The following is a 26287-nucleotide window of genomic DNA, read 5'->3' as shown; positions in this document are numbered from 1 at the left end:
CGGAGGATGTGTGATGGTCCCACAGAGGGAAGGGCGGATGTAAAGACCTGTCGAGACACAGACCTGGAGGGAGAAGCTTGAAGGCTCACAGTGGAGAGGGCACTGAGCTGAGGACTATTTATGCATGGATTTCTGTCCCTTGATGTATAAACGGAGATGGAAAAAAACGATCAGAGGCTTATTCAGAGACTGTGAAGCACAAAGGGAAGAGAGCCTGGACAAAAATATTGCGAGGAAGAGCTTACCTTTGAAAATGATTTTCTACAGAAAACAGAAGAAAAATATAAAGCATATGCTAAGTGCTCCCAGTAAGATACAAAATCCATGAAAAACAAAATGCAGGGTGATATATGGGGAAAATGAAGTAAGTTATATGTTCTTTAGACCTGACACAATTAGGCCTGTTCCCCACCAGGCCTGTGACATTTCATACCCCTGTGATCTTGCACATGCGGTCCAGGCTGGGCCTTACTTCCGTTCCAAACGTGGCAAAGTGCTTTTTATTCACGCTGCCTCAGCCTACACACCACCTCCTCTGAAAGCCTTCCCGGTGGTCGCAGGCACCAGCTCACTGATTTCTCCGCACACCGCACAGCGTGTTTTCATACTCCAGCACTGGACATTTCAGGTAGTATTATCATTTATAAAAGAATAACTATGCCTTCTCTATGACACAGCTTATATGACAGGGAACTCTATGACCCTCACTCATCACAGTTTCTGATACACAATTAAGACTAATAAATAAATGAGAGTCTCTGAAAGATAAGGATAGATGACAACCTCTTTTTATCACAGGGACCTCAACAGATGTCAGCAGGACAAGGGCAAAAGATAAAGGGAAATGAGAAAAGAAGCACACAAATTGAGACCCTGTTCTGCTCAAAGCATTGAAGTGCTTGTTATCCTAAAGGGAAAGTGGAATCTTTTCCTTCCTTTTCAAAGAATTATGGTTTTAGCATCGTGCCACAAACGAACACACTGACTTTTGGGACACGGCATAATGGCCATAGAGAAATAACTCTTCATAAGAGATTAGTGCAGCACCGGCCATCCTCAATTTAAAAATGGATACTCAAAGTTTCTTGACAAGTTGATTTTGGAAAACTTGAACAGCAATTTCCCCCCTAGAAACAGTGAGCTTACGTCCCAGACCAAACTGCAAAGGCTTATTCAACCCGGAAGTCTGCTAGATTATATCAGTCACTGAACTGAGTTGCAGAAAGCAAAGGCTAGATTTAATTAAGCTCCACTAGCATGTAGCCAATGCTCACTTAACCAAAAAGATGCTTCCCGCCTGTCTCACAGCTGTGCTGTGAATCAACTAGAATAATGCAAGTAAAACGCCTTTAAAAAGTACACCATGGTACAGAACAATAAGGGCCACGAAGAGTTTACCTATTACAGAACCCAAATGCACATTAAAATACTGTCTTGCAGGAAGATGCATGCTCCCTTCTGCCCCAGGACTCATCACCCATGAGGCAGTGGGAAGATTACTCTCTGCCCCAGCCAAGCCTGCCAACGGAAAGCTGGCCAAACCTGCGTCTGAACCAGCTAGACTCCACTTCCAGCCTCTTCCTCGTCTGTTGCGTGTTCAGTGCATTCCTGCTTTGTCCACCCCAATCCACCTTGCCTCTGGTTCAATTCAGACCCAGCTTCACTGCCTCCATTTAGCCCTCCCTCCTGCCTGAACAACTGGCAACGTGCTTCAGCTTTTCTGTGTACGCTCTTTGGAAGACGGGCCTTGCAAATGGGTCCGGAAACGGGGGTCCGGCACTCTGGGGGTACTTCCTCAGACTCTCACACTCAGGGTGCTGACCCACCCGGTAAAATGACAGACGTCACGTTCCAGTTTGCAGGGAGAGCGTAGGGAGAGATGGTAGGGCCAGGGAAAAGAGTGGCTGGTCCGTTCCTCTCTTCTGCCAGCCCCTCCCGCTGTGTGTCCCCCTCACGGGAAGCCCCGTCCACTCCCACCCCGCTTCCGCCCCAGCCCGGTGTCCCGTTCTGCGCTGCATCTGTCAGAATGGAAGCGGACGCGCTCCTGGCCCCCAAGCCTGTTTGCCTTACTGCTCCCACCGAGCACTCAATGCAATCCTCTTCAGCACATGGAAGAAATGACTTGTGAAACAGCAAATAGTATCTTTTAGAGCCGAAGTTCTTTCTGAACCATTCATATTTCATTTGAATTTCTCTCTTTCTTTCTTTTCTCTCTCTCTCTTTTTTACATAGGAAAAAGACCCAAATCTTTTTTTACTTAACACTAGCGTGACAAAGTCTTCAGGGGCTTTTGTTCGGCCTCCCCCAGTCAGTCATTTTTAAGTTACGTGAAAGGAAAAGGAATGCCATTTGTAAGGAGATTTCAGCTAGCCTCATCTGATGTATTGAGAACTAAGGTAAGAAGCACAACAGAGGTAAAAAACTACACAGTAATTGAGGGAAAGATGGCATTTATCACCATAGAACTAAGCAGAGCCACAAAGTAGGGAACAGAAGGTGCGATTTAAATCCCTGATCTGCAACTAGCTAACTGTGTGACCCTAGGTACATGACTTGAGTTCCTTGGGCACACTTTCTTCGGTTATATAAAGAAAAAAAAAAGATCAGAGATTCTAGTCTTCTGTAGGCCTGTCATTTTATAATTCTATGACGAAAATCAGTCTAAAATCATAAATTCTATTCCAGAAATTTACTTAAAAGTCTAAAAAAATTTGAAACACACATAAATTCAAATATTTAACACCAAGGAATTAAAAAAAAAAAATGTGTTCCAAAGAGAGACATCATTAACTGCTATTACGCATGAGTCTATTAGAAATATCTGGCTATCTATTGAAGCCTGACATTTCTCTAAGAAAAAGTGGTATGCGTGCCTTCTAATGAGTTTACTTCGGATCTCATTCTTCCTCAGGATTTTGAGATGCGTTTCTATCTTTCTGTCTGTCTACCTATTTGTAATCTATCAACATATCTCCATATGTGTGTGCACACCCCTACGCCCAGCACACACACACACACACACAACATACGAACAAAGCAGGAAAGCAAAGAAGCACCAGAGTTAGTTCTGACCAGAGAGGAGGACGCAGGACTTACAGGAGCTGCTGAGTTTTTGACGGTGACACTGGGGGTGGTGGCTCGCAAGGCTCCACTCACTCCATGGTAGTATTTGAAGCAGATCTTAGTTTCAGCTGAAAGACAAAAATAAAATGGTACTGAGAAGTAGGGTATAACCCAGGAAGAGAAGCCATGGCCAGAGGGGACTTCCCCCAGGAACTTCTACCCAATTCCTCCCATGAGCCAGGCAGCCACACCTGATAACCCCACTTCACTTGTGGCTTCATGAACAGGTCCAACTTCTTTCTGAAAATCCATCATCAAAAATTGTTTGGGTTTTAGCATTTTGTACCCAAGTTAAATCCATCGTTTAGACTTCTCAGCATCTATCCTGTCCCATTAGAAGTTACTGCTTTTAAACTCTCAGTTCTAAGATTTCAGGTGGTACCAATCTGTCTCTTCTGTAATTTTCTGTTATTGAATTCACTGTGATTAGCATCTTGGTGATCTGAAGGAGGACTCTGAGAAGTTATTGAAATACATGCACGAGAGGCATATTTTCTGATGACGATGACTAGACAATAATGCTGAAACTCCGTAACTTTTTGGCATTTTGTACAGGAAAGAATCTGTGGCCAACCTGAGTTTGGTTCATTGGGAGGTGACCTGCTTTTCCCAATTTACTGTGTATAATATGTTCTTCTTTAAATTTAAACAATTTACCAGGCTTTGTCTTAGTCCCTTACATTAATTTTGTTTGGAACAACATGAGGAATCTCCAGTTAGAGGTCCTGGTTCTCAAATGTGGGAATTTGTCTCCAATTATAATGTTTTTAAAACTAATGTCTACAATTTTCTTAGCAAGCATTTTAATGTTCATTGCAGAAAAGTATAAAAAAATCTTCTATGGGTTTTTTTGCATACTTGAGTGTATGAACTTCAATAATGAATTTTAATCTTTTTTTTTGAAATTAACATTATAAAATAAGCATGTTCAATTACTAATTCCAAACTTTGCAGATAACATCGCTTGTTCTACGGAATCATTGAATCAGTTTGTAACTTGGAAGTACTTCCCTGATCTTGGAAATTTGGGATTTTCCCTTAAAATTAATGCCTTTTTGAAAATTATTTTTAAGTTCAAGTTTGCTCTCTAGGATAATGGAGCAAAAATTGCTACTTCTCTATCAAAACTCATTCTCCCTTTCCTCCTTAATGACTGAATCTCAACTTTATTTGGGGTGCTAATGCCCAGATAAAGAACTACGTTTTGTAGCCTCCATCGTAGATCACAGTTATGTTGTTTGCTGTTTTTATTTTGGATTTTCTATTATATGTAGTTGAACGTAAACCTAGCTAATGTGGAAAGGTTTCTTTCTATGTATCATATAAAGGATACGAGAATTGCAATATTCTTCCTTAGAAGATAGGACTATTTTAAGGATTGTCCCTTCCTGTGGCCAAACTGCTTTCCAAAAAGCACTGTATACTTCCACTAGAAAATGTAACTCTGATCATCTCTTGAATCCTTGCTAACATTGAACATTATCAATTAAATATACTCTTAAGATAGCATCTCATTTTTATATCATTTATTTACTAGTGAGATTAAACATTGTTTATCAGATTTTAATTAGACATTTGTATTTAGTGTTTTTTTTTTTAACCTATTGAATAGTAGTTGTTAAGACTTCCCACTGCCTGGATAATGCCTGGGTGTTTACCTTTTAGTGGACATATTCTTACTTTACATATATCAATACTTTTTGTTTCCTCCCTTCATTCTTTCCCTGCAGTGATTTTGCATATCTGTGATTGCTTTTTAAGCTCTTGGTGGACAATCTCATAACTTAGTTCCATATTCTCCAAGGCACCCCACATTAGGTCTACAGACCTAGATCTACTACTGTCTCAGCCTGAGAGGCAGGTATCTTGTAGGTTAGGGATCATGGAAGGACCATGAGCAGCGAGCCATATGGCCAGGTAACCACACCGAGTCAGTGCAGTTCAGAATATGAGTTACCCTGCCTGTCGGTGCCAGCGAGATCGGCATGGAGGGGCTGAATGACCTCACCTCAAGTTTAGTTGCACAGAAGGAAATTATATACAACAGGTTTCCTGGAAAGGCAGTACTAGCTTTCCTGTCAAAGAAAATTATTCCAGTGCCTTGGAGTAAAAATGGTCAGGGAGATTATATACAGTCTTGTATTGAATCCTTTTGCTAGGTGAGCAGGTCAGTTCATGTCTAGAGCCAAGAATGCATGGAAACCTTCAAAGTATCGTAATCTTTTTCTGAAATATCACTGGCAAAGGTTGTATTTTTTTCTTAAGCTTTTTAAGAGTCTGTTCCAGTATTTAGCAACTTGATTATTAATGGATCTTCCTTTTATTTAATCTAAATATCTCCTGTAACTTAAAATGATTTCCTATTCAGACTTGAAAGAGATATTAAATTATTTAAAATTTCTTATTTAGGGATGGGCTCTGAAGGGAAGTCACCCACAAATGTTAAAACACATGCAAAAATATAATATACAAGTGATTTGTTGTATGGATTAATATTACTTCATCTCACAAAACTCTATGCTACTTTGGTGACAGTTACATTCAGCTGATCTGCTTGATTAGCCCCACACTGAGTTTTTGCAGAAGAAGGAGACTAGGTATTATTTATCTTTATATTTCCAGTGTCATGTAGTGTAGGGATTCTCTATAAATGCCTGCTAAAAAATGACTGATGAACTATTGGTTTCATTTGATTGACTCCACTGCCTTACTGTTAACCCACGAGCAGGTACAGTGTCCTGGTGGGTCCTAATTCTTCACAGAGGATTTTCTAAGGCCTAATATTACATGACTTTTGGAATAGATTCAAGTATAGATAAAGACATTGTTACATTTTCGCTGTTACTGCTGCCTCTGAGAAAAGTATCAAGATTCAAAGGCCAAGAAATATTAGAGGGTTGTTGGTTATTATTTCAGATACTTCATCTAAGGGGACCTATGGTAGGTAGTTCTGTCTTCCTCTGCTTTTCTAGTTAAAATAATAATAATTCAAAAATCCCCTCAAAGTCTGAACACAGGCATCTCTGTTATAATAGTTTTTATTGTTTATTTGAGTCATTATGTATGTAGTAACAGAAGTGTAGGAAGGCACAGTGACCTAAGGAAAGAGTAGGAATGTGGGAACAAAGAGATGTAAGTCCAATTCTTGACTTGCCCGTCATTAACAGAGTAAGTTATATAGGCTCTCTGAGCCTTAGATTTAATGTAGAATGGTGATACCATTGCCAGCTTTGTATGTATTGTTTCATGTATGGCTGTTGTACACAGCAAATGAAATAACGTGTGAAGCCTAGTATGCATGAAGTAGTCAACACACAAGAGTTGCCCTTCTTCGATGTATATTCATTTACCATCAACAGAACTGTCTTGTATAGTTGTTCAGGCACGTCCTACATAAAGTTGTCCAACCAAGGGGTGAGTAGGGGGTTGACATCCAGCCCACGCTCCACTCACCAATGGGTGTAGTCCTTGCCCTTCCAGAGGAAGAGGTTGACATCTTAAAATCTCGTGGATTAATGGTGGACCTGAAATAGATCTCCTTATCACATTTTGGCTACTTTTGCCTGGCACATGATTTGTTTTCAGGTTTGGGCACGAGTGACCAGCTCATTCACAAAGTGGAATAATACTGAAGTTTCTACCTCTACAAATTTGTGTGTTTACATCTATAATTTTTATTGGGTGGGCATGTATTCAAAAAGTATTGACTGTTTCACTTTACTTATAGTATCACTTAAAGAAACAAGAAAACTATTGTTTTCCTTCCTCTCCATTTTTTAGGGATTAGTAGGCCTGTTGTAGCACTTGAGACATCAGTCTGTAATGATGGTAGTAGCCCTGGTATAAGTATAATATTCGATTTAGTTTAAAAATTATAACAAGTTGGTCTTAACAGTTAATTAGCTCTTAGTATGCACCAGACCATTCATACTATTTTCTGATTTGGCCCTCACAAAATCCCTGTGAAGTACAGGTAATTATTATTAACCTTTTAAAAACGTGCTTAGCACAATATGTGGCATATAACAAGGCCTCAATAAATGTCATCTATCATTCCTATTTTACATCTAAGGAAAATGAGGCCAAAATGTAAGGCCACTTATACAAGGTCACACATGTAGTTCATGGCAGTTAGGATTTAAGGAAACATATTAACTTTTCATTTGGCAATTTGTCTCTAAAAAAATTTTTTTAATAATGCTAGATTGTTGACCAGCTAGCAAAAGTGAACTTCCACTTCGAGTGATGATGTACTAGGTAATTCAGAGAACATTTAGAAAAGCTGGAAAAATATGGAAATAAATCTGCCTGAAGTAGGATTGCTGGATAAAATACAGGACACCCACTTAAATTCGAGTTTCAGATAAACAAGGAATAAGTTTTCAGTATAAGTCTGTCCTAACTATTACAATGGACAAAAATCTAAAAAAAAAGTGTTCACTGTTTATCTCAAATTCAAATTTTATTAGGAATCCAGTAATTGTTTCCTCCTAAAACTGGAAATCCTAGCCTGAGGACATCAGAGACCTAGCAAGACAATGGAAAATATTGAAGACAAGATCCAGAAGAAGAAAACTTCTGCTCTTTCCCTTGGTGGGGGGGGGGGCTGTGTTGATTCCAGAAAAATGCACTGAGAGGCTGGGAAGGTGAAAAGAACTTTTGACAGACTTGCAGGGCTAAGGGGATAAAAACTTAAAGAGTTCAGAGCCTGCCAAAGAGGAGGACTCTGCTAAGTCCTTTATGATTCAAGTTGGAGCCCTGAACAGCAGAACAGATACCAGAGAAATACACCAGCCCTGGCCCTTCAAATCATTTTAAGTCTTGAAATTCAATTGAGGTTATTCTGGATTGCTAGGTATAGCCCAGAAGGAAATGCAAATCTTCTCAGCAGGAAAAGAACCCATTTTAAGCCTCAAATTATCTCCATAAGTTTTCATTTACAATGTCCACTTTTCAACTAAAATTGATCAGGCACATGCAGAGTATTTTTCTACTGGTAAAAATACCAATAGAAAGATCAGGCACTATAAGTAGACTTACAGGGTTTTCAGATATTGGAGTTATCAGACACAAGCTTTAATGATCATATACTTAAAGCATTCAAAGAAATAAAATATAAGATTGAAAATATCAGCAAATAATGAAGTCTCTAAAAAGGAACCAAACAGAAAATTCTGGATCTATAAAACTACAATTCTGAAATAGTGTACTCCACGGATGGGTTTAAAGCAGATTTAACAAAATATAGGAGAAAATTTAGGAAACTGGAACACAGGTCATAAAAAGAAATCCAGAATAAGGCATGAAGAGAAAAAGGACATAAAATATTGAAGAGAAATAATAAACATATGTGATACTAGGGGGTGGTCTAAAATACCTGTCCATTGTAATCCAAAAGGAGAAGAGAGAGACAGTGGTGCTAAAGTTAAAAATTCTCCAAAAGTTATGAAAGACATCAAGCTATAGATACAAAAAGCCCTATGAATCCAGAAAGAACACAGCATCTAGACATCACTGTAGAAGTTCAAAAAAAGAAGAAAAATGATCACTTCATCAGCCAATGAAGAAAAGAGCTAGGTTACCTTCACAGGAGCAACAGTTAGACTGACAGACGACTTCTCAACATAAACAGAAACAACGGAAGGGAAAGGAATGACAGCTTCAAAGTGCCAAAAGAAAATAACTGTCAACAGAGAATTCTGCAACTGGTAAAAGTATTCTTTAAGAATAAGGTGCTTACTCCTGTTGCTATCCAGACATTGCACAGGTTGAAGCACCACAAATATCTGAACTTCATAGCAAGTTTTTAACTATCCATATGTTACAATGTCTGCAGTGTAGAAATGCCCATATCTCATGAATGGAAGCGTGATCAGAGTTGATGAACTAGACAGACATATGGATCAGTGCATTAGCGAAATGTCTTCCATTGTGAATCACTTATTTGTGTAAAAGGAACCAAATTATCTATGTAAGTAACATTCTTTAGCAAGAACAATGAATCTAAGTCTGTGAATATTTCATTTGCAAAATAGACGTGAGACAAATGTAAACCATATCCTCAAAATCCAGGAAACCCAATTTTGACTTAAGACATCATCACTGTGAAAGAAACAGTTTCAGTAGTAATCTAGAAGGAGTCATGGAAAGTACAATATCTTCAAATGATGAAAAAGATCAAGAAGCAATGCAATAATAAGATATAAATTTGAGTCTGAAGAACATTTAGCTTCAGTAAGAGGAAACAGCAAGAGCAGTTCTTTCAAGGAAATAATCAACATTAATGGTATAAAACCTGAGGTCCTCCCAGTCTACCCTATATGGCAGTATGTTCGTTTGTACTTGGTTTTTTCTTTAAAAATATGAATTAAATGGGTTTTAAGAAATAAGCAGGTTAGAGAAAGGCTGTGACTTTTGGTCGAAATAAAAGGAAGGGTGAAGGGCTTCTTAACAAATGGAATGCACTTGTCAGTGCACTGACAAGGCATCTAACACTGCAGATTCTACTACCTATGTAAAGATATAACATTGGAAAGTTATTTTAATTTAAAGTTGATATTGCCTGCTGGATCTCATTAAGGTAGAGTTTTAAAGCTCCTCACGCAGGGGGCCCTGGTTTTAGACCAAATCCAAAATGAAGCAGTCACCTTTTACACACGTTTGTTCTGCTACATTTAACCTCAGCAACTTGAATCCAATACCTCATTCAAAAGAAGAACATTATATAAGTGTATAAGCCATATTAAGTTTTACCAAAAAAACTTTGCTCTCCTATAAACAGCCCTGAAAGACATGGTGTTTCTATTTGGTTCTCAGATGATATCTTTTGTAGTAAAATTCTCACTAAAGTAATATATGACTCTAACAGAAAAAAGTCACCTTATTATATTAGAGAATATCATATTGATTTGTCAAAATTTTCTAATTTGGTAAAGATATAATCTTACTTGGATTTGCACGTCCAGAAATGATATAGAAAGCTGTATTATGGAATAATTATATTCACTTTGTACAAAATTGGAAAATAAGTGAAGAAAATAAAGGTCATAAATTTTGAATAAGCAGAGAAGATATTTGCATCTTTAGGTATTCCACATTTTCCTAACATAAAAATTGCCATGTGATAAAGTCATGTTTCTCTAATAGCTCAATTATGATTATTTGAATGAAAAATGGTTAATTGTAACTTTTTTTCAATTGTGTTAACTGGTACATCTTTTTAATATCAAGAACTGTATATTATTTGACTAATTTCCTATTTAGAACAGCAGCATAAATCCTATGTTAATGCTTCAAATATGGTACCACAGCAAACGTGGGAGACTGATGAAAATGAATCACTATGTGAAATGATGCTAGAACTTTACTTTATGGGAAGTACTTATTTCAGGTGTTACAAGGCCAAATTCAAACTCAAAAACAATCCAATAAACGCTTTTTGTTTCCTATTTCAGTGCTGGTTATTATCACCCCCTAGACAGTGTTTCTGTTCTCTGGGATCACTGCATGTGGAGTGTTTGCTAAAAGGCAATTAGAGCCTTCCTCTTCCTGCTAGGATAGAGTAATTGTAGCAGATTAATGCTTCTGCTGCCAACTAGATAAGCTTTTTATAATACAAAATATTTAAAGCACTGCAGAATAATGGAAGCAACAAGGACCACAAATTCTAGATGAGGGAGTGCTGGTGAGATGAGCTGATTACCTGCAGCCCCTTTGCCCTGGTGACAGGGAAACCAGCAGAGCTGCTGTGGCCCTCTGGGGCCAGAGTGAAGGACCAGAGACCTCAAGTACCCAGCTGGTTTCCCCTCAGACATTTGCTGAATCCTGCATCATGAAAACATCTGAAAAGTGAGCCAAAATCTCACTGAGTAGACCTGGCAGGGAGAGTCAGGGAAGGGTCCCAGGTGAAAACCCTCGGCTCTCCATGAAAGACCTGGAGAGGGATCTCTAAGAAGAGGGTGAGCTAGAGGGAGACTGAGGCTTACGAAGACTGGACTGCACTCCACTAAGCTCATCCTTTTATTGGGTCAAGGCCACCAGCACCCCAACAACCTCACTGAGGGAAGAGCAAAATCTTCTGAGGGAAGATGCTATTGCCAAAGTATCTACAATATTCCACACCCAGTTTATGGCAACTGAAAATTACCAAGTATGATAAGAGACAGAAGCAAATGACCAAAAACAAGAAAGAAAATGGAACTAGGATCCTGATACTGAAGTCATGAGACAAAGACCTCAATGAAACTATGATTTATATATGCAGAAAATGAAGTGCAGACTTTGCCAGAAAATTAGAACCAACAGAAGAGAATCAAATGGGGATTTAATTATTGAAAAACCAAAGAGTTGAAATTAAGAACTCCATACATGGGGTTAGCTGCAGATCAGATACAGCAGAAAGAGGGTTAGTAAAGTGGAGCATAGGTTGATTGAAAATATCCAGATTGAAGAGAGAGAAAAGAGGATGGAAAGGACAGAGGAGAGAATAAGGGACACAGGGAATGAGTGGGGCAAAGGCAGTTTTTGAGGAGACAATAACTTATTATCAAGCCTGGATGGAAACAAGAATCAGGGCTTCCCTGGTGGCGCAGTGGTTGAGAGTCCGCCTGCCGATGCAGGGGACACAGGTTTGTGCCCTGGTCCGGGAAGATCCCACATGCCGCGGAGCGGCTAGGCCCGTGAGCCATGGCCGCTGAGCCTGTGCATCTGGAGCCTGTGCTCCACAATGGGAGAGGCCACAACGGTGAGAGGCCTGCGTACTGCAAAAAAAAAAAAAACCCAAAAAACAAAACAAGAATCACTTGTAAGCATGTCGTAGTTAAACTCCTGAAATCCAAAGGCTAAGGGAAAAGTCTTAAAAGCATCAGAGCAACAAACAAACAAACAAACAAAAAGCCAAAAAAACCAAACCTACATTATCTTCAAAGGAATGACAAAAACACTAAACTTGATTTTTCAGAAGACAGAGAAATGACATTCCTAAGTGCTGAAGAAAAGAACAGCTAACCTAGAATTCTCTGTATCTCGTGAAATCATTGCTCAAAAGTGAAAGTGAAATAGTGATGTTTTCAGACAAACAAAAACGGAGAGGATTTCTCACCAGTAAGCTTGCACTAAAAGAAATACTAAAAGGGAGCTCTTTCTGTTAAGAGGAAAATGATCCCAGAGAGAAGGAAGGAGGCAAACAGAACAGGTTGACGTGAATTAGGCTCTGCTTCTTGATTTGGGTGCTGTGTACATGGATGTGTTCACTTTCTGAAAATCCCTAAACTCTGCATTTAAATTTATGCCCTTTTCTATGTGTGTTTTGTGCTTCACTTAGGATTTTACCAAAACAAAGCGAAACCAAACAAACAAAGTGCTAAGGGGAAAACTTACGGCCTTACATGCATACACAGAGAATAGCCCCAAACCAATGAGCTAAGAATCCATCTCAAGAAGTTAGAAAAAGGACAACAAATTAAACCCAAGGAAAGTAGAAGGAAGGAAATAATAAAAAAATAAAAGAGCAGAAAGTAATTAAACAGAAAACAAATATATATAGAAGATCAAGAAAGCCAAAAGTTGGTTCTTTGAAACACTAATAAAATTTAAAATCCCTGCCCAGTGAAGTGTAAGAGGATTAACGTGTATGTGAAATGAAACAGGAGTATTGCACAGCCGATGGCACTCTTAGCAGTCCTCCCTCCTGGATGGAGTGGGCTGAGCTGTCTCGGAGCTGCCCTGGGGCATTCAGGCTGCGGTAGGGGTTTCCAACAGATCCTCCAAGGCCAAATACAGACCTCAAAGTCAAGTGCCTTCTCTGTCATATATTTTTGTCCCAAATCCTGGCTTACTGGGGTGGGTCTCTGCGTTTCAGTCCAAGTGGAGGGGAGGGTCATGGCTGGTCAGACGGTGGTGGACTGAGTTGCCTGGAACTGAGATAGGACACAAACCTGAAGGCTGTAGACTGACAGACTATCGTACTGAAGAGCTCCAGAAGGTACAGAGTATGGCTCCTAGCATGAAGGCAGAGGGCCATACGAAGACCCTTCCCCATATCCTGTGCTGATTACATACGTCTTAAGTCAGCTCTTGATTTGCTAGAGGGGGTTCCAGAGGTGTTTCTGGGAAGTACATACTTTTGTTAGGTATTAGCCAACCTTTTCCAGATTAGGTGCCAAGAATTGTGAGGCTATAGTGGGGGATCGGTCTGATGTATGAAGAGTAGGGTTTTTGAGAGTGTGGGGTGGAGGGGGGATGCAATCTCAGCACGACTTTTAAATGAACGCTTTATAGTCAGGGAGAGGATTTTGAATATCACCTTTTTTTTTTTTTTTTTTTGCGGTACGCGGGCCTCTCACTGCTGTGGCCTCTCCCGTTGCGGAGCACAGGCTCCGGACGCGCAGGCCTAGCGGCCATGGCTCACCGGCTTAGTTGCTCCGCGGCACGTGGGATCTTCCCGGACCGGGGCACGAACCCACGTCCCCTGCATCGGCAGGCGGACTCTCAACCATCGCGCCACCAGGGAAGCCCTGAATATCACCTTTTAAAACTGGATGGAGGTGAGAGCCACAAATGAATGTCAGGTGGCTATTTTAGAAGATGTAACTGATGAACAGGTTTCATGCTATTGGAGCATGAGATACAACACAATTTCACGGTAAAGAAGGGCAGAGCTCAAACTCATGGCTGTTCAGGAGGCTGGGAGGGTTACAGTAACCCTCTGGGCTCACCAGGTATATCCTTGGCCACACACAGATCTTAGGAATGGTAGTACGAGGCAGGGTATAATTTCTGATATGTGGTCACCAGACATTCCTGTGACCTTATTAACAGGGCTGATGTGTGACCCACTGCAAGGGCACCATTCACACGGAAGTCTACGGAAATGGCTCTCCTGGAGTTATGTAGCAGGCAGCCACGTTTAATCTCGTGAATGGGCTGCATGACAAGGAGAAATCCTCAAGGGTAGGCTTCCTTGGCAAGAAGTACAGGAGTCCATCCTAGTGGGAAAAAACTGCTCTTACCTGGATTCCCCCTTTCCTCTCAGGATGCCTCTCTTTCCTCCCTGCCCAGTTTTCCCTTGGAATCTAGGAGCCATCGTTGAAGTTTCTCACAATTTGATGCTCAGTTGGGACTAACTTGGTCAGCTGCAGATGAGGCTGAACGACCATAGTTTTCTATGGGGAGAATTTTGCAGCCTGGGAACACCCAAAGCTGTAGTTCTGGGCCCCGAGAGAACCCACCCACCCACCATTTTGGCTTCCTGGCACACAGAACTTGGTAACTCAAAGCACATATAAAAATGCTAGGCCATCTGGCATGCTGCATATTGGATTGGCTGCTGCTTTTCTCAGTTGCAGTTGATTCTATAAAAAATTAATAAACATAAACCTACATTAAATAGAGTTAGGAGACCAGAAAGGGGAGCTGTCTCGCCCTGTGCTGATAGCAGAGCCCAACAGGAAGAAGAAAGTCACCTCTTCTTTCCTGGCAAGGACTCAGACAATGAAAAGCCATGGACGCTTTGTTTACTACAGCCCTTCCAACTTCCTTATCCTCTCTATAAAAGTGTTCTCCTGCCCTTGCTGTAGGGGGATTTGCAAGTGGCTCACCGTGGCTGCAGACCCTGAACTGTGGTTGCAATTCTCTGCTGATCCTGAATAAATGATCTTTGCTGGAGAAATACCTGGCAGTCTATTTGTTTCAGGTCAACAATTCTGACCTGGGAAACAGTAACCGGATGCTGGGTCCCTCTAAGGGATCCCTGACACCAAAAAAGCAGCCTTTACAACAAGCAAGTTCCTTTTCTGAAAAAGGAACACTGCACTTCATTGGTGTGGGTTTCATGAAAAAAAAAAAAATTGCAGGTTTGGAGGTTTTTTTTTTTGCGGTACGCAGGCCTCTCACTGTAGTGGCCTCTCCCATTGCGGAGCACAGGCTCCGGACGCTCAGGCTCAGCGGCCACGGCTCACGGGCCCAGCCGCTCCGCGGCATGTGGGATCTTCCCGGACCGGGGCACGAACCCGCGTCCCCTGAATCGGCAGGCGGACTCTCAACCACTGCGCCACCAGGGAAACCCTGCAGGTTTGGAGTTTACTGGAATTGTTGCCTCTTGGGAAAAACCCATGTCTGAGTGGAGGCACCGATCTTGAATATTTGGCTGATTTGTGGAGGTCAACCGGGAGGGGTCTGCAGACATGAGATGCTTTGACTGGGCAGGTTAGTGTCAGGGCTGTTAGAGAAGAAAGTGATAAAGGAGGCACAGATGCCATCCTGTAAAACCTGGGACCTATCAACGCAGGTTAATGGTGCTGCCTTTGTTCAGATGGCAGGGGCTCCCTTTTTGTCTAGAATGTGTAGGCCACTCAGCTGAACTGGAAATTTCAGCATCTTGTTCTGGGTAGGCTCAGCGACATGTCTATCTATACTAGATGACCAAGAACCGTCCTGGAGGAAAGTGTGTGGAGGTGGAAGAGGTGATAGAAGACCCTCTGCACACCAAATTCAGGCTCTTGCTTGTATGGTACTGACTCTACCACTTACTCGCTTCTACCCTTCCTCTAGGTACCAGAACAAGGCTTTATGAAATTATTCCCATCATGCACTCAGTTTAGCTTGGTGCCCACTGACAGCTTGGAGCGTCCTATAAGCGTCGTTATCCTCCTCCCATGTTTCGTAGGAGGGCTCTCGGGACACCTTTCCTGATCGCTTTGCTGAGTTCCATGTTCCCGCCTGTTGTCCAGCCTCAGCCGGTGTCAGCAGCACACGCTGAGGATGCTCTTCCTGCTACCCTTCGCTTGGCCTCCGGGGACCTGCCGACAGAGGGCGCTGCAGGGCCTGCGCAGCGGGAAACCCCACCGGAGGTCCAGCCGGGAGCTGAGCTGGAGCCGAAAGATGGAGGCGAAAGGAAGTCTTGCCCATCTCCATCCTGGAGAGCGGGCTGGGTCTTCTTTCAAGAGTCCAACCGTTGGAAGCATTTGCTTTGTACTGTCGTAAGGTCACTGTGGTCACTTCATCTGTGTCAAGTACCCAGGACTTCCATTTAACTGGTCTTGATGTTTCTTAACATTGAGTTTGCGTGTATTTTTCTCCAATTTGGGAACTGCCGATGATTCGGCTAGTGAAAATGATGAAGTCGAATCGTAGGTTATTTTAACTATTATTTCTTTTCCATGTTCCCATACTCTTTTTACTGTTTCCCTTCTACTATTATTATTTTTTTAAGTTTGACATAATCCACTCTTCCCCCTCTGAAAAATATTTCATATTCTTTCTATTTTTTTACTACTTATCTTTTCTTTTGTTAAAGGCTCAGCCAGGCCTTAAAGGTTTAGTTTTCACTAGAAATTTGTGTTCTCTGTTACAGAAAACTCACACTGTAAAATAAATCTCTTTTTTTTCAAGGGTTAACTCTTCATGGAGACAGAAAAAGACTAACAGGCTTTTAAATATAAGGAATCAGAGTCCCATGAAAAGGCTTTAAGTCTATGGGCTCAAATTTATAGATTTTGTATAAAAGTAGGAGTGTTTCCTATATGTCATTCTCTGGTAGAGGGTGCAGTATTTATAACTCTGTTTTTTCCCAAGGAGATGGAAGCATAAGACACAATTCCCCACTTATTAGATGAGTTCTCTGGTTTGGATTTTAAGCTCACTGGCCTTGAGCAACCTGGGAGAAACCGGCATTCATTCTGGTGAAGGTTAAAGACAATTAGCTCCTTTTTCCTGTCTGCATTTTGTCTGCCCTCTTCCCTCCAGTAACAGCTGGCAATAGCAATGTGGGCATAAATACGGACCAGGTGCTGCAGACTCCGGTTTTGCTTGGAAAGAGGGTCGCCTTAGATTAGCAGCTGCTGCAATGGATGAGGCATTGCTTGCATCCTCTAGATTTTGTGGGTGTTGGTGGGTTTTGCAGTACTCTTGGGTATCATGTCAACTCTGGAATTTTGGGCAAGTGTGATACATGAGAATTTGTGAGGAGTTTTTACTTTTTCCATTATTATTTGGATTCTGAACTCTTTCCTGGCTGTCCAAAGCTGGTGTGGACAGTATAGCTGTCATCATTTGAAAATGGCCTTGGAGTTGACTAGAGACCTATCTTGGCTAATGTCAGAGACTCCTGGGGGTGACCTCTGAACTGGCTCCAGGTACATAGGGGGGCAGTGATGGGTGTCCGGGAAGGTACACACGGTGTGCAGGTAGGACCACCCTGACCTCTGTGGCTCTCTGTCCTCACCAACAACTCTGCAGCTTTGCATGACCAAAGACTTGGCTGAAAGGCTCGGGGGCTCAAAAGAGAAGAATGAAGTGGAAAAAGGGAAAATTCCCCCTTCCTACTGCTCTTCTAGCGTCCACTTCCTGGGCCCGAATCAAGGGAGGAGATGCTACAGTGTTTGGTCAGATTTCCAGTGTGGACTGGGCTGTGTTCACTGGAGAGCAGAGAACTCTGCTTTAAAAGGTGGTACCTCTCTGCCACCTCCATACTCCAAGAAGCTGGGTAGGTTAGTTGACTCTGTTCTCTTTGTGGTATCCTCTTGCTGCGGGTCTGACCAGAGACCTCCTGGCTTCTGCCTTCCATCTGTGTTTCTCTGTCTCTTTGTCCTGATGGCTCAGGAGCCATCGGTGGGAAAGATAAGACATGACAGTTGTAGCCCTTGAGCACATGTCTCCTACTTCCTGCACAGGTGTTTTTTGTTTTTTTGTTTGTTTGTTTGTTTTTTTGCGGTATGCAGGCCTCTCACTGTTGTGGCCTCTCCCGTTGCGGAGCACAGGCTCCGGACGCGCAGGCTCAGTGACCATGGCTCACGGGCTTAGTTGCTCTGCGGCACGTGGGATCTTCCCGGACCGGGGCACGAACCCGCGTCCCCTGCATCGGCAGGCAGACTCTCAACCACTGCGCCACCAGGGAAGCCCTGCACAGGTGTTCTGAGCACTAGCTTCATTCATTCATTCATTAACTGAATAAATACTTACTAAGCCCCTCTCAGGGGATATGCTACCAGTAACAACAAAAATCTTTAAAAATGTTATTTTTGCCAAAATTATGGATGATGTTTGATATTTTCCTCAAAGTTTCTAGAGGGAATAAGTAATACTTTAAAAAATGTGTACACAAATTGGATTTATACACATATAACAAATACATTGAAATGAAGGAGATTCTGGATTTGTGTGGGAGGAAGTGACTGAAATCTCGGACAGCCTCTGACTTCTAGTTTGACACTCTCACAGCTTTTTATGGTGGGGAGTATAGAGCTCCCCACTCAGAATCATCTGGAGGGGAGGAAGGCCATGCTAACCATCTTGACTTTCCTTCCTCTAGTTAAGGATTTTCTAGCCCAGTGACAAATGGGTTCCCATTTGATGCCCAGATAATTTCCCTGCCAATCACTCTGGGAGGAAAGCCCCCAGCACTGACTCCAACTTCAGAATTCTATCCAATGTATTACCTGGTATCCAGACCTGCGTGGGGTCAGAACTCTGCACCGAATCTCCCCCTTAGTGGTGGGGACCCTTCTGGCCAACTTCAGTCTTATCGGAACATCATGGTGGCTAAAGAGCAGGCTCAGAGGTCAGACTGCCTGGGTTCAAGTCCTGACCCCACCATTTGCTTGTTACTTGTGAATCTTGGACCCGCTGCATTTATCTTCCTGGACCTCAGATTCCTTATCAAAAAAGGAAAAAAAAATACCTGCCTCCTAGGGTTTTCATGAAGATTAAATGGGGCAAGATGTATGAGGCACTCAGCATGGTACCTGGCACATTGGGAGAGCTCACAGATATTTAGTTGCTGCTATTACTATTATTATTCCTCTATTCAGGACAGCAGCCTTACCCCAAATGACAGCCCAAGGGTGGGATCTTGTGAGCCATGCACAGATTCCGCAGGGACAAGCACAGGCCACCCTCCTGGGATGGCTGCAGCCACCTCATGCCCATCTGCTGCGTCTAATTGGACATTATGGCAATGAGCTTGCCATGCCCTTCAGATACCTGGCTGTAGGTCCAGACACGGTATCTTAGTTAGGTCAGTTTCTCTTGTCTGCCCCACATACTCTCCTGCCAATTTGTCCTCTGTCTGCCCTGGCCTGCCACAGGCCTTTATGAGAGAGCTATTGTCCCTGTCTCGTGGAGATTAAAATGGGCATAATACTCCCTCCTTATCTTGCTGAAGCCCTCTCTGGAGGCAGAGCTATGGAGGGCCTCTGCAGCCCTGGTTGTTTCTAGCTCCATGTGTCTGCAATTTAGAGTAAAAGAGATTCATTCTGTGTATTGAGTGGCTTTGAGGGGGCTGGAGAGAAACTGTTCTGTAGAGTTCTAATTTGACTCCACCATGTCTGTATAAGTGAAAATCGCTCCTGAGTTCTTCCTGTGTCATCTTCTTTCCCTTCCGATTAGGAAAAGGGGCACCATAGAGTGGTAAGCATAACATATTTTTTTCCTTCCCTCTCTTCCGTTCCCATCCTGCCCCACCCACACTTCTGACTGGAAGTCCATAGTGGGTCAAGGGCTTCCAGGAAAGGTTGGACTCCTTAAGTATTCTCTGCATCCTGTTCCTTCCAACTCCTCATGGGCCTCAGTTCATTAAACAGCCCTTCTGTGTCCCGCATCTCCAGCATGCCCATAGACCCTTCCCTTGGGCTGATGAGCACAAGCAGATAAGCCTGCTTTAAATTCCAGCTCCACCACCTGTCACAAAAACTATCATGTCTCTGAGACTGTTTTCTCCTCAAATGCAATGGTGATGGCACCCAACTCATGGTGCTCTTATCAGCATAAAATAAATGGCTGTATTCAGACTATACTACAAAGCTACAGTAATCAAAACATATGGTACTGGCACAAAAACAGACACATAGATCAATGGAACAGGATAGAAAGCCCAGAAATAAACCCACATCAATTAATCTACAACAAAGGAGGCAAGAATATACAATGGAGAAAAGGCAGCTAATAAGTGGTGCTGGGAAAACTGGACAGCTACATGTGAAAGAAAAAAATTAGAACATTCTCTAACACCATATATAAAAATAAACTCAAAATGGATTAAAGACCTAAATGTAAGACTGGATACTGTAAAACCTAGAGGAAAGCATAGGCAGAACACTCTGACATAAATCACAGCAGTACTTTTTTGGATCCATCTGCTAAAGTAGTGGAAACAAAAGCAAAAATAAACAAATGGGACCTAATTAAACTTAATTAGGTTTGCATAGCAAAGGAAACCATTGATAAAACAAAAAGACAACCTACTGAATGGGGGAAAATATTTGCAAATGATATGACTGAAAAGGGATTAACATACAACATATATAAACAGCTCATACAACTCAACATCAAAAAACCCCAAACAATCTGATTAAAAAACAGGCAGCAGAATGGAATAGACAGTTTTCCAAAGAAGAAATGCAGATGGCCAACAGGCACATAAAAATATGCTCAACATTGCTAATCATCAGGGAGATACAAATCAAAACCAGTGAGATATCATTTCACACCTGTCAGAATGGCTATCATCAAAAAGTCTACAAATAACAAATGTTTGCAAGGATGTGGAGAAAAGGGAACCCTTGAACACTGTTGGTGGGAATGTAAAATGGTGCAGCCACTGTGGAAAACAGTATGGAGGTTTCTCAAAAAACTAAAAATAGAACTACCATAAGACCCAGAAATTCCACTCCTAGGTATATATCTGATAAAGATAAAGATACTAATTCAAAAGATATATGCACCCCAATGTTCTTAGCAGCATTATTTACAATAGCCAAGACATGGAAACAACCTAAGTGTCCATCAACAGATGAATGGATAAAGAAGCTGTGGTCTACATATATATATACATGCACAATAGACTATTACTCAGCCATAAAAAAGAATAAAATTTTGCCATTTGCAGCAAGAAGGATGGACTTGGAGGGCATTATGCTAAGTGAAATAAGTCAGACAGAGAAAGATAAATACCGTATGATATCACTTATATGTGGAATCTAAAAAATACAACAAACTAGTGAATATAACAAAAAAAGCAGACTCACAGATACAGAGTAGAAAATAGTGGTTACCAGTGGCGGGGGCAATATAGGGGTGGGGTGTGGGAAGTACAAACTATAGGGTGTAAGATAGACTCAAGGATGTACTGTATAACAGGGGGAATATAGCCAATATTTTGTAATAACTGCAAATGGAAAGTAACCTTCAAAACTTGTATAAAAATAAAAAAAATTTAAAAAGGATGTAAGATGCTTGCCAAGAAGTGGACACAAGGATATCCTAAATAAAGGAGAGCACTTACTTGTAGGCTCACTGCATTCAGTCCTTATACGTGTTCAAGCCCATCTCCATTCTGTTTCTCATGCTGCCCCCTCAGAGTCACTCTCACAGCCACCCCTGCTGGAGGATGCTTCACACACTTTGCCTCTTCTCTGTAGACACAGATTTACTGGGGGACCCTCACCATTCCTGTGTGAGAGGTTTCCTGGGACTAGGGACTTTCATGGCCCAGACCAGGATCAGTCTGAACTGGCCATTCTAACTCTTCAGCCTGCAGTCTTTCTTATCAGCTCCTTAAATAATTTTTTTTGGCTAACATCACCACAAGGCCCATGTGCCAACCCTCCGCCGTGCATCCTAGACCACATGTCCCGTGAGTCCTCTGATGGCACTCACCAGGTCCTGTTGACAACGCTCCCTTTGACAGCTTCCTGCCTTTGACTTCCAAGGCCCTGTTCATCTGGCTACGGTTACTATTGCTGTGTAACAATCAAACCCAAAATGTAATAGCTCTGTACTACCATCTCTCGAAGTTCTGTGGGGTGACTGGGCTCAGCTGGGCAGCTTTCCCTTGCTGTCTTGCATGCTGTTGCCATGGGTAACAGCTGGGCTCGCCCTCTCCTGTGCCCTGGGTGGGGATGGCTGGAGCAGCTGTCTCCATGCAAACTTTCACATGGCCACTGTGAAAGCACAGCTGTCTCAGGGCTCCAAGAGTGAGTGTTCTAAGAGATAGGAAGTGGCAGTTACCAGTCTCTGAAAGCCTGGCCTGGAAGCTGCACAGCATCACTTCAGCATGGAAACTGGGGCAGGGTCACAGAGCCCTCCCAGGCCCAAGGGGAGGGGACATGGACCGGACCTCTTGATGAGACGAATGCCAAGGAACGTGTGGCCATACTTAACCCTCCACACTCAATGATCTCTCTTCCTCAACCTCTATCCCTTCCTCCTCCTTCTCCTTCTCTTCCTTTTTCCCAGGAGTCCACCCTCAACTCTCACCTCTGCACATGCTTTCATGCCTTTGCAAGTGCTGTTCCCTACCTAGAATGATCTCTCTACCTCTTGGCCCTCAATGCCGGTCCTTCCTTCCCACTGGCCAAGTTCACCTACTGGCTCCTCTTAGCCGTGGGTGGTGATCAACGCTGGGCCCCAAAGCCAGGTTTGGTGGTCCCCTTCACTGACACAGGAAAGAAAGAAGGATGTACTTGTCCCCCCTCCTGCAGTGTGAGAGCCTCGGCGGGCAGGGACCAAGGCTTCACCTCTACATCAGAGTCCCTGGAGACCAGCACAGTCCCCAGCAGGCCTCCAGCCACTGTAGGCTTCAGAGAGGCAGGTGAGGCTGTATGTTCTCTTACTGAAATGGAAACTCAAGGTAAACGTAGAAAAGTCTCAGTTTGGGTTATTAAGCCTTTGACCCTTTATCTGTGTTGATTTAGAGGTTTCATCTCATTGGGAGAATCTGACACACATCAAACTAGAAGTCAGCTCTATCTATACTGCTGCAAATCTGAACTGAATGATTTGGTTGTATCTTTCTAGCTGTTTTCTGTAACAATGCTTAGTCACTCTTTAATGGTCTGATATTTAATCTATGGACTAAAGATGCATTTTGATGCCCCAGATGTAATGGACTATTTGACCTAGTAAGAGGTGGTTGCACACAACAGTTGGACTTCTCGCCTTGGGTGAACTGAGGATGAGCCCGCTGTGTGTGTCCCCTCATTCCTACGTCCTGCCTTCCCACCTGGACCCCTGCCCTCCTGCTGCCACACTCCCATTGTCTCATTGGTCCCTTTCAGCCAGAACCACTGCACCTCTACGTTGGCCTCTGGCAGCCCCGACATTATTACTGTATGAATATTTCCAACCGTTTCACTCTGGTCTGCTAAAGCGCGAGTGATTGTGTATTTGGTGGCTTGGGTTCCTTCCTCTACCATTCCAGGAGGCTTCCCTCTAGCAAGATTACTTCATTTCGGCTTTTAAAGCAAAATGTGCTGGAAATAAGGAAGGAAGAAAACCCGCATGCAGTGAGGAAGGTTTATGGAGAAGTTTAGCGGGGAGAAACACCAGGGGAATTGTGGGGCAAAAGGACACAGGTGAAAGCAGAAATGCATTTTAGGAGTGTTGCTGTGAACTGTAGATTCTTTTCTCAAGATTTAAGAAAGACAAGTAAGGGCTTCCCTGGTGGCGCAGTGGTTGAGAATCCGCCTGCCGATGCAGGAGACACGGGTTCGTGCCCTGGTCCGGGAAGATCCCACATGCCGCGGAGCGACTGAGCCCGTGAGCAATGGCCGCTGAGCCTGCGCGTCCGGAGCCTGTGCTCCGCAACGGGAGAGGCCACAACAGTGAGAGGCCCGCGTACCGCAAAAAAAAAAAAAAAAAAAAAAAAAAGACAAGTAAGAACAGAAGCAATACTGAAATTACTTTATGATTGTGTAGAGTGCAGTTCTGACCATGGTTTCTCTTTAGGATAGTGTGAAACTGGATAAGCGATGGGGGGAGTCATGGCTTCCAGGGAATTATATAGTAAAATTGAGATGGCATGATTATAAAAGAGCCATTATCATGCAAATATTTATGGAGGCGCACTTGTTCCTAAGGGAACACCTTTGTGAAGTGGTATGATTGTCATAAGATTATGATACACATTTACAGTTTACTCTCTCCAAGTAGACCTTCACAGAGCCTACGACTCAAACGTTTATTGCAGTACCAAAGGAGACACAGCTCCTCGGAAAGAACAAAAACAGTGATTGAAAATGGCAGCCCACAGTGCAGTTCTTAGCCATATCGGTTCTAAAACCAGAGCAGTCCTGGTGGAAATATGTCGATTCAAATAAAAAGCTATACCAACGTGTCACCTGAACCATCTGGATTGTTGATGTGACGGGATCCCCGCGGCTGCTCTGGGCAAATCGGGGTGGCCTTCTGGCTCCAGCACGGCTTGTCCTGGCTCTGCCGCATTGCCGCAGAGGAGAAAGCACCAGCCAGAAGTGCTAACCCGGGGGAGTCAGCTACTTCTCCTGGAGCCCTGATTTTCCTTCAGTGCCCATGGGGCTCCAACTTTGGCTGCAAAGGATTTCCCCACAGGAAACTCTCAGAATAAGCCATTCAGTTCACAGCTGTCACCAAGACACCACCATGTCCATTCCCAGAGGAGAAATGCACTGCAATCCCTAATTCAAAGTCTTCTCATTATACTGCACACCTGGCTGTACCAGACACGTGCCTGGCCCTTCAGTTGTGCTTTCTCAGTCTTCATGGGGTCACCGGTGGACATTGTACATAAACTTTTTTTTTTTTTTTTGGTTTTTGTGGTACACGGACCTCTCACTGTTGTGGCCTCTCCCGCTGCGGAGCGCAGGCTCCGGATGCACAGGCTCAGCGGCCACGGCTCACGGGCCCAGCCGCTCCACGGCATGTGGGATCCTCCCGGACCGGGGCACGAACCCGTGTCCCCTGCATCGGCGGGCGGACCCCCAACCACTGCGCCACCAGGGAAGCCCCTAAACTTCCTTTTATAGATGAAGGAACAGAGCCTTAGAGTCCAAGGGCCACACTGGGTAGACACTGAGCCCACAGGCCTCTCACTGGGAAGCCACCTACTGAAGGGTGGGGAAGGAGGCAAACTCTGCCCCCTGACCTGTGTACATTTCACCTTGCCACTCTCAAGGGGTGTTGTTAAAAACTTCGTTAATCAACTATACTCTAATATAAAATAAAAATTAAAAAAAAAACTTACAGCAGGACTAGGTGCTTAGATTTGCTGTTATGTGTAATCAGGGGCCACTGTGTTTTATTTTTTAATTTGGGAGGACGTGATGGAAAAGGATTGGGAAATGAAGTACTGAGAAGGGGTTTGAGGTTCACTCTTCGGACAAAGGCAGGGAGTGATGAAATCGGAGCAGGTAGCAGCCAGGGTGTGAATCTGGAAGCGAGGGCAGAGATGGGGAAGGGGCTGAACGTGAGGGTCTGAGCTTCAGGTGATGCATGACCAGTGTGGTACGGAACGGGCAGGAAGCCACGGCAAAACAGAGCAGTTGAAATGACTGCAGATTTCTAGTTTATGTCTGGACAGCTGTGAGAAAGCTGCGACCATGACCGTGATTACATGACTTGACACAAGGGTGGGTAGAGAAAGGAGGTCCCTTTGGGAGAAACTCTCTTGGCCGTAATCAGTTATCCTTCCAGACCCACTACTCTATATAACAGGTCTGGGCCAGAGATCAAAATAAAGATACCTTCCCGGCAGAATCAACACCTCTCTGCAAGGCAAGCCCTGATTCTGAAGGACTTCTTTCTTTTTTAACTTTTATTGGAGTATAGTTGATTTACAATGTCGTGTTAGTTTCAGGTGTACAGCAAAGTGAATCAGTTATACATACACACATATCCACTCTTTTTTAGATTCTTTTCCCATTTAGGTTATTACGGAGTATTGAGTAGAGTTCCCTGTGCTCTACAGTAGGTCATTATTAGTTATCTCTTTCATATGTAGTCGTGTGTAGATGTCAGTCCCAATGTCCCAGTTTATCCCTCCCCCCCACTTACCCCCGGTAACCATAAGTTTGTTTTGGGAGCACACAGTCAACAAAGACTGTGGTAGCTCCTGAAGGCTTGAGACTGGCTCGCTGAGCCCAACTGCACAAATTAAAATATAACATTTGAGTTACTATAATCATACAACATTGTAAGATTTTGTCAGGATAGGTAAAGCTAAAATTTCACTAGTTCTTTCTTTTGTCGGTGTTAAAATTTGCATCTTTACAGTTCTCATATTATAGCAATTATTACTATAGTCAAATAGCCAAGTGCCCTCCAGGGAGAAAGTATGCAGGGACTATTGGAAACGAGTCAGGAGTTATTTTCTTTTGTATTTTATCATGCTTGTAACTCCTTGGAGAATACAGAA

The 26287-nt window shown here is 42.9% G+C and overlaps 1 protein-coding gene across 9 annotated transcripts in view; it reads right to left on the bottom strand.

Annotated features, from left to right (window-relative positions):
• Positions 1-26287, bottom strand: part of HECW1 (HECT, C2 and WW domain containing E3 ubiquitin protein ligase 1) — a 463589-nt gene that overhangs the window by 204081 nt on the left and 233221 nt on the right. For all 9 annotated transcript variants that reach the window (XM_067042890.1, XM_067042895.1, XM_067042893.1 and 6 more), the window contains one exon: positions 3097-3191. In XM_067042890.1, coding sequence (XP_066898991.1) covers positions 3097-3191 — 95 coding nt within the window. The remainder of the gene's footprint in view (positions 1-3096; positions 3192-26287) is intronic.

Source organism: Kogia breviceps, chromosome 9 (genome assembly GCF_026419965.1).
Source record: "Kogia breviceps isolate mKogBre1 chromosome 9, mKogBre1 haplotype 1, whole genome shotgun sequence".
Lineage (NCBI taxonomy): Eukaryota > Metazoa > Chordata > Mammalia > Artiodactyla > Physeteridae > Kogia > Kogia breviceps.
This window is presented reverse-complemented; position numbering and strand designations above follow the sequence as displayed.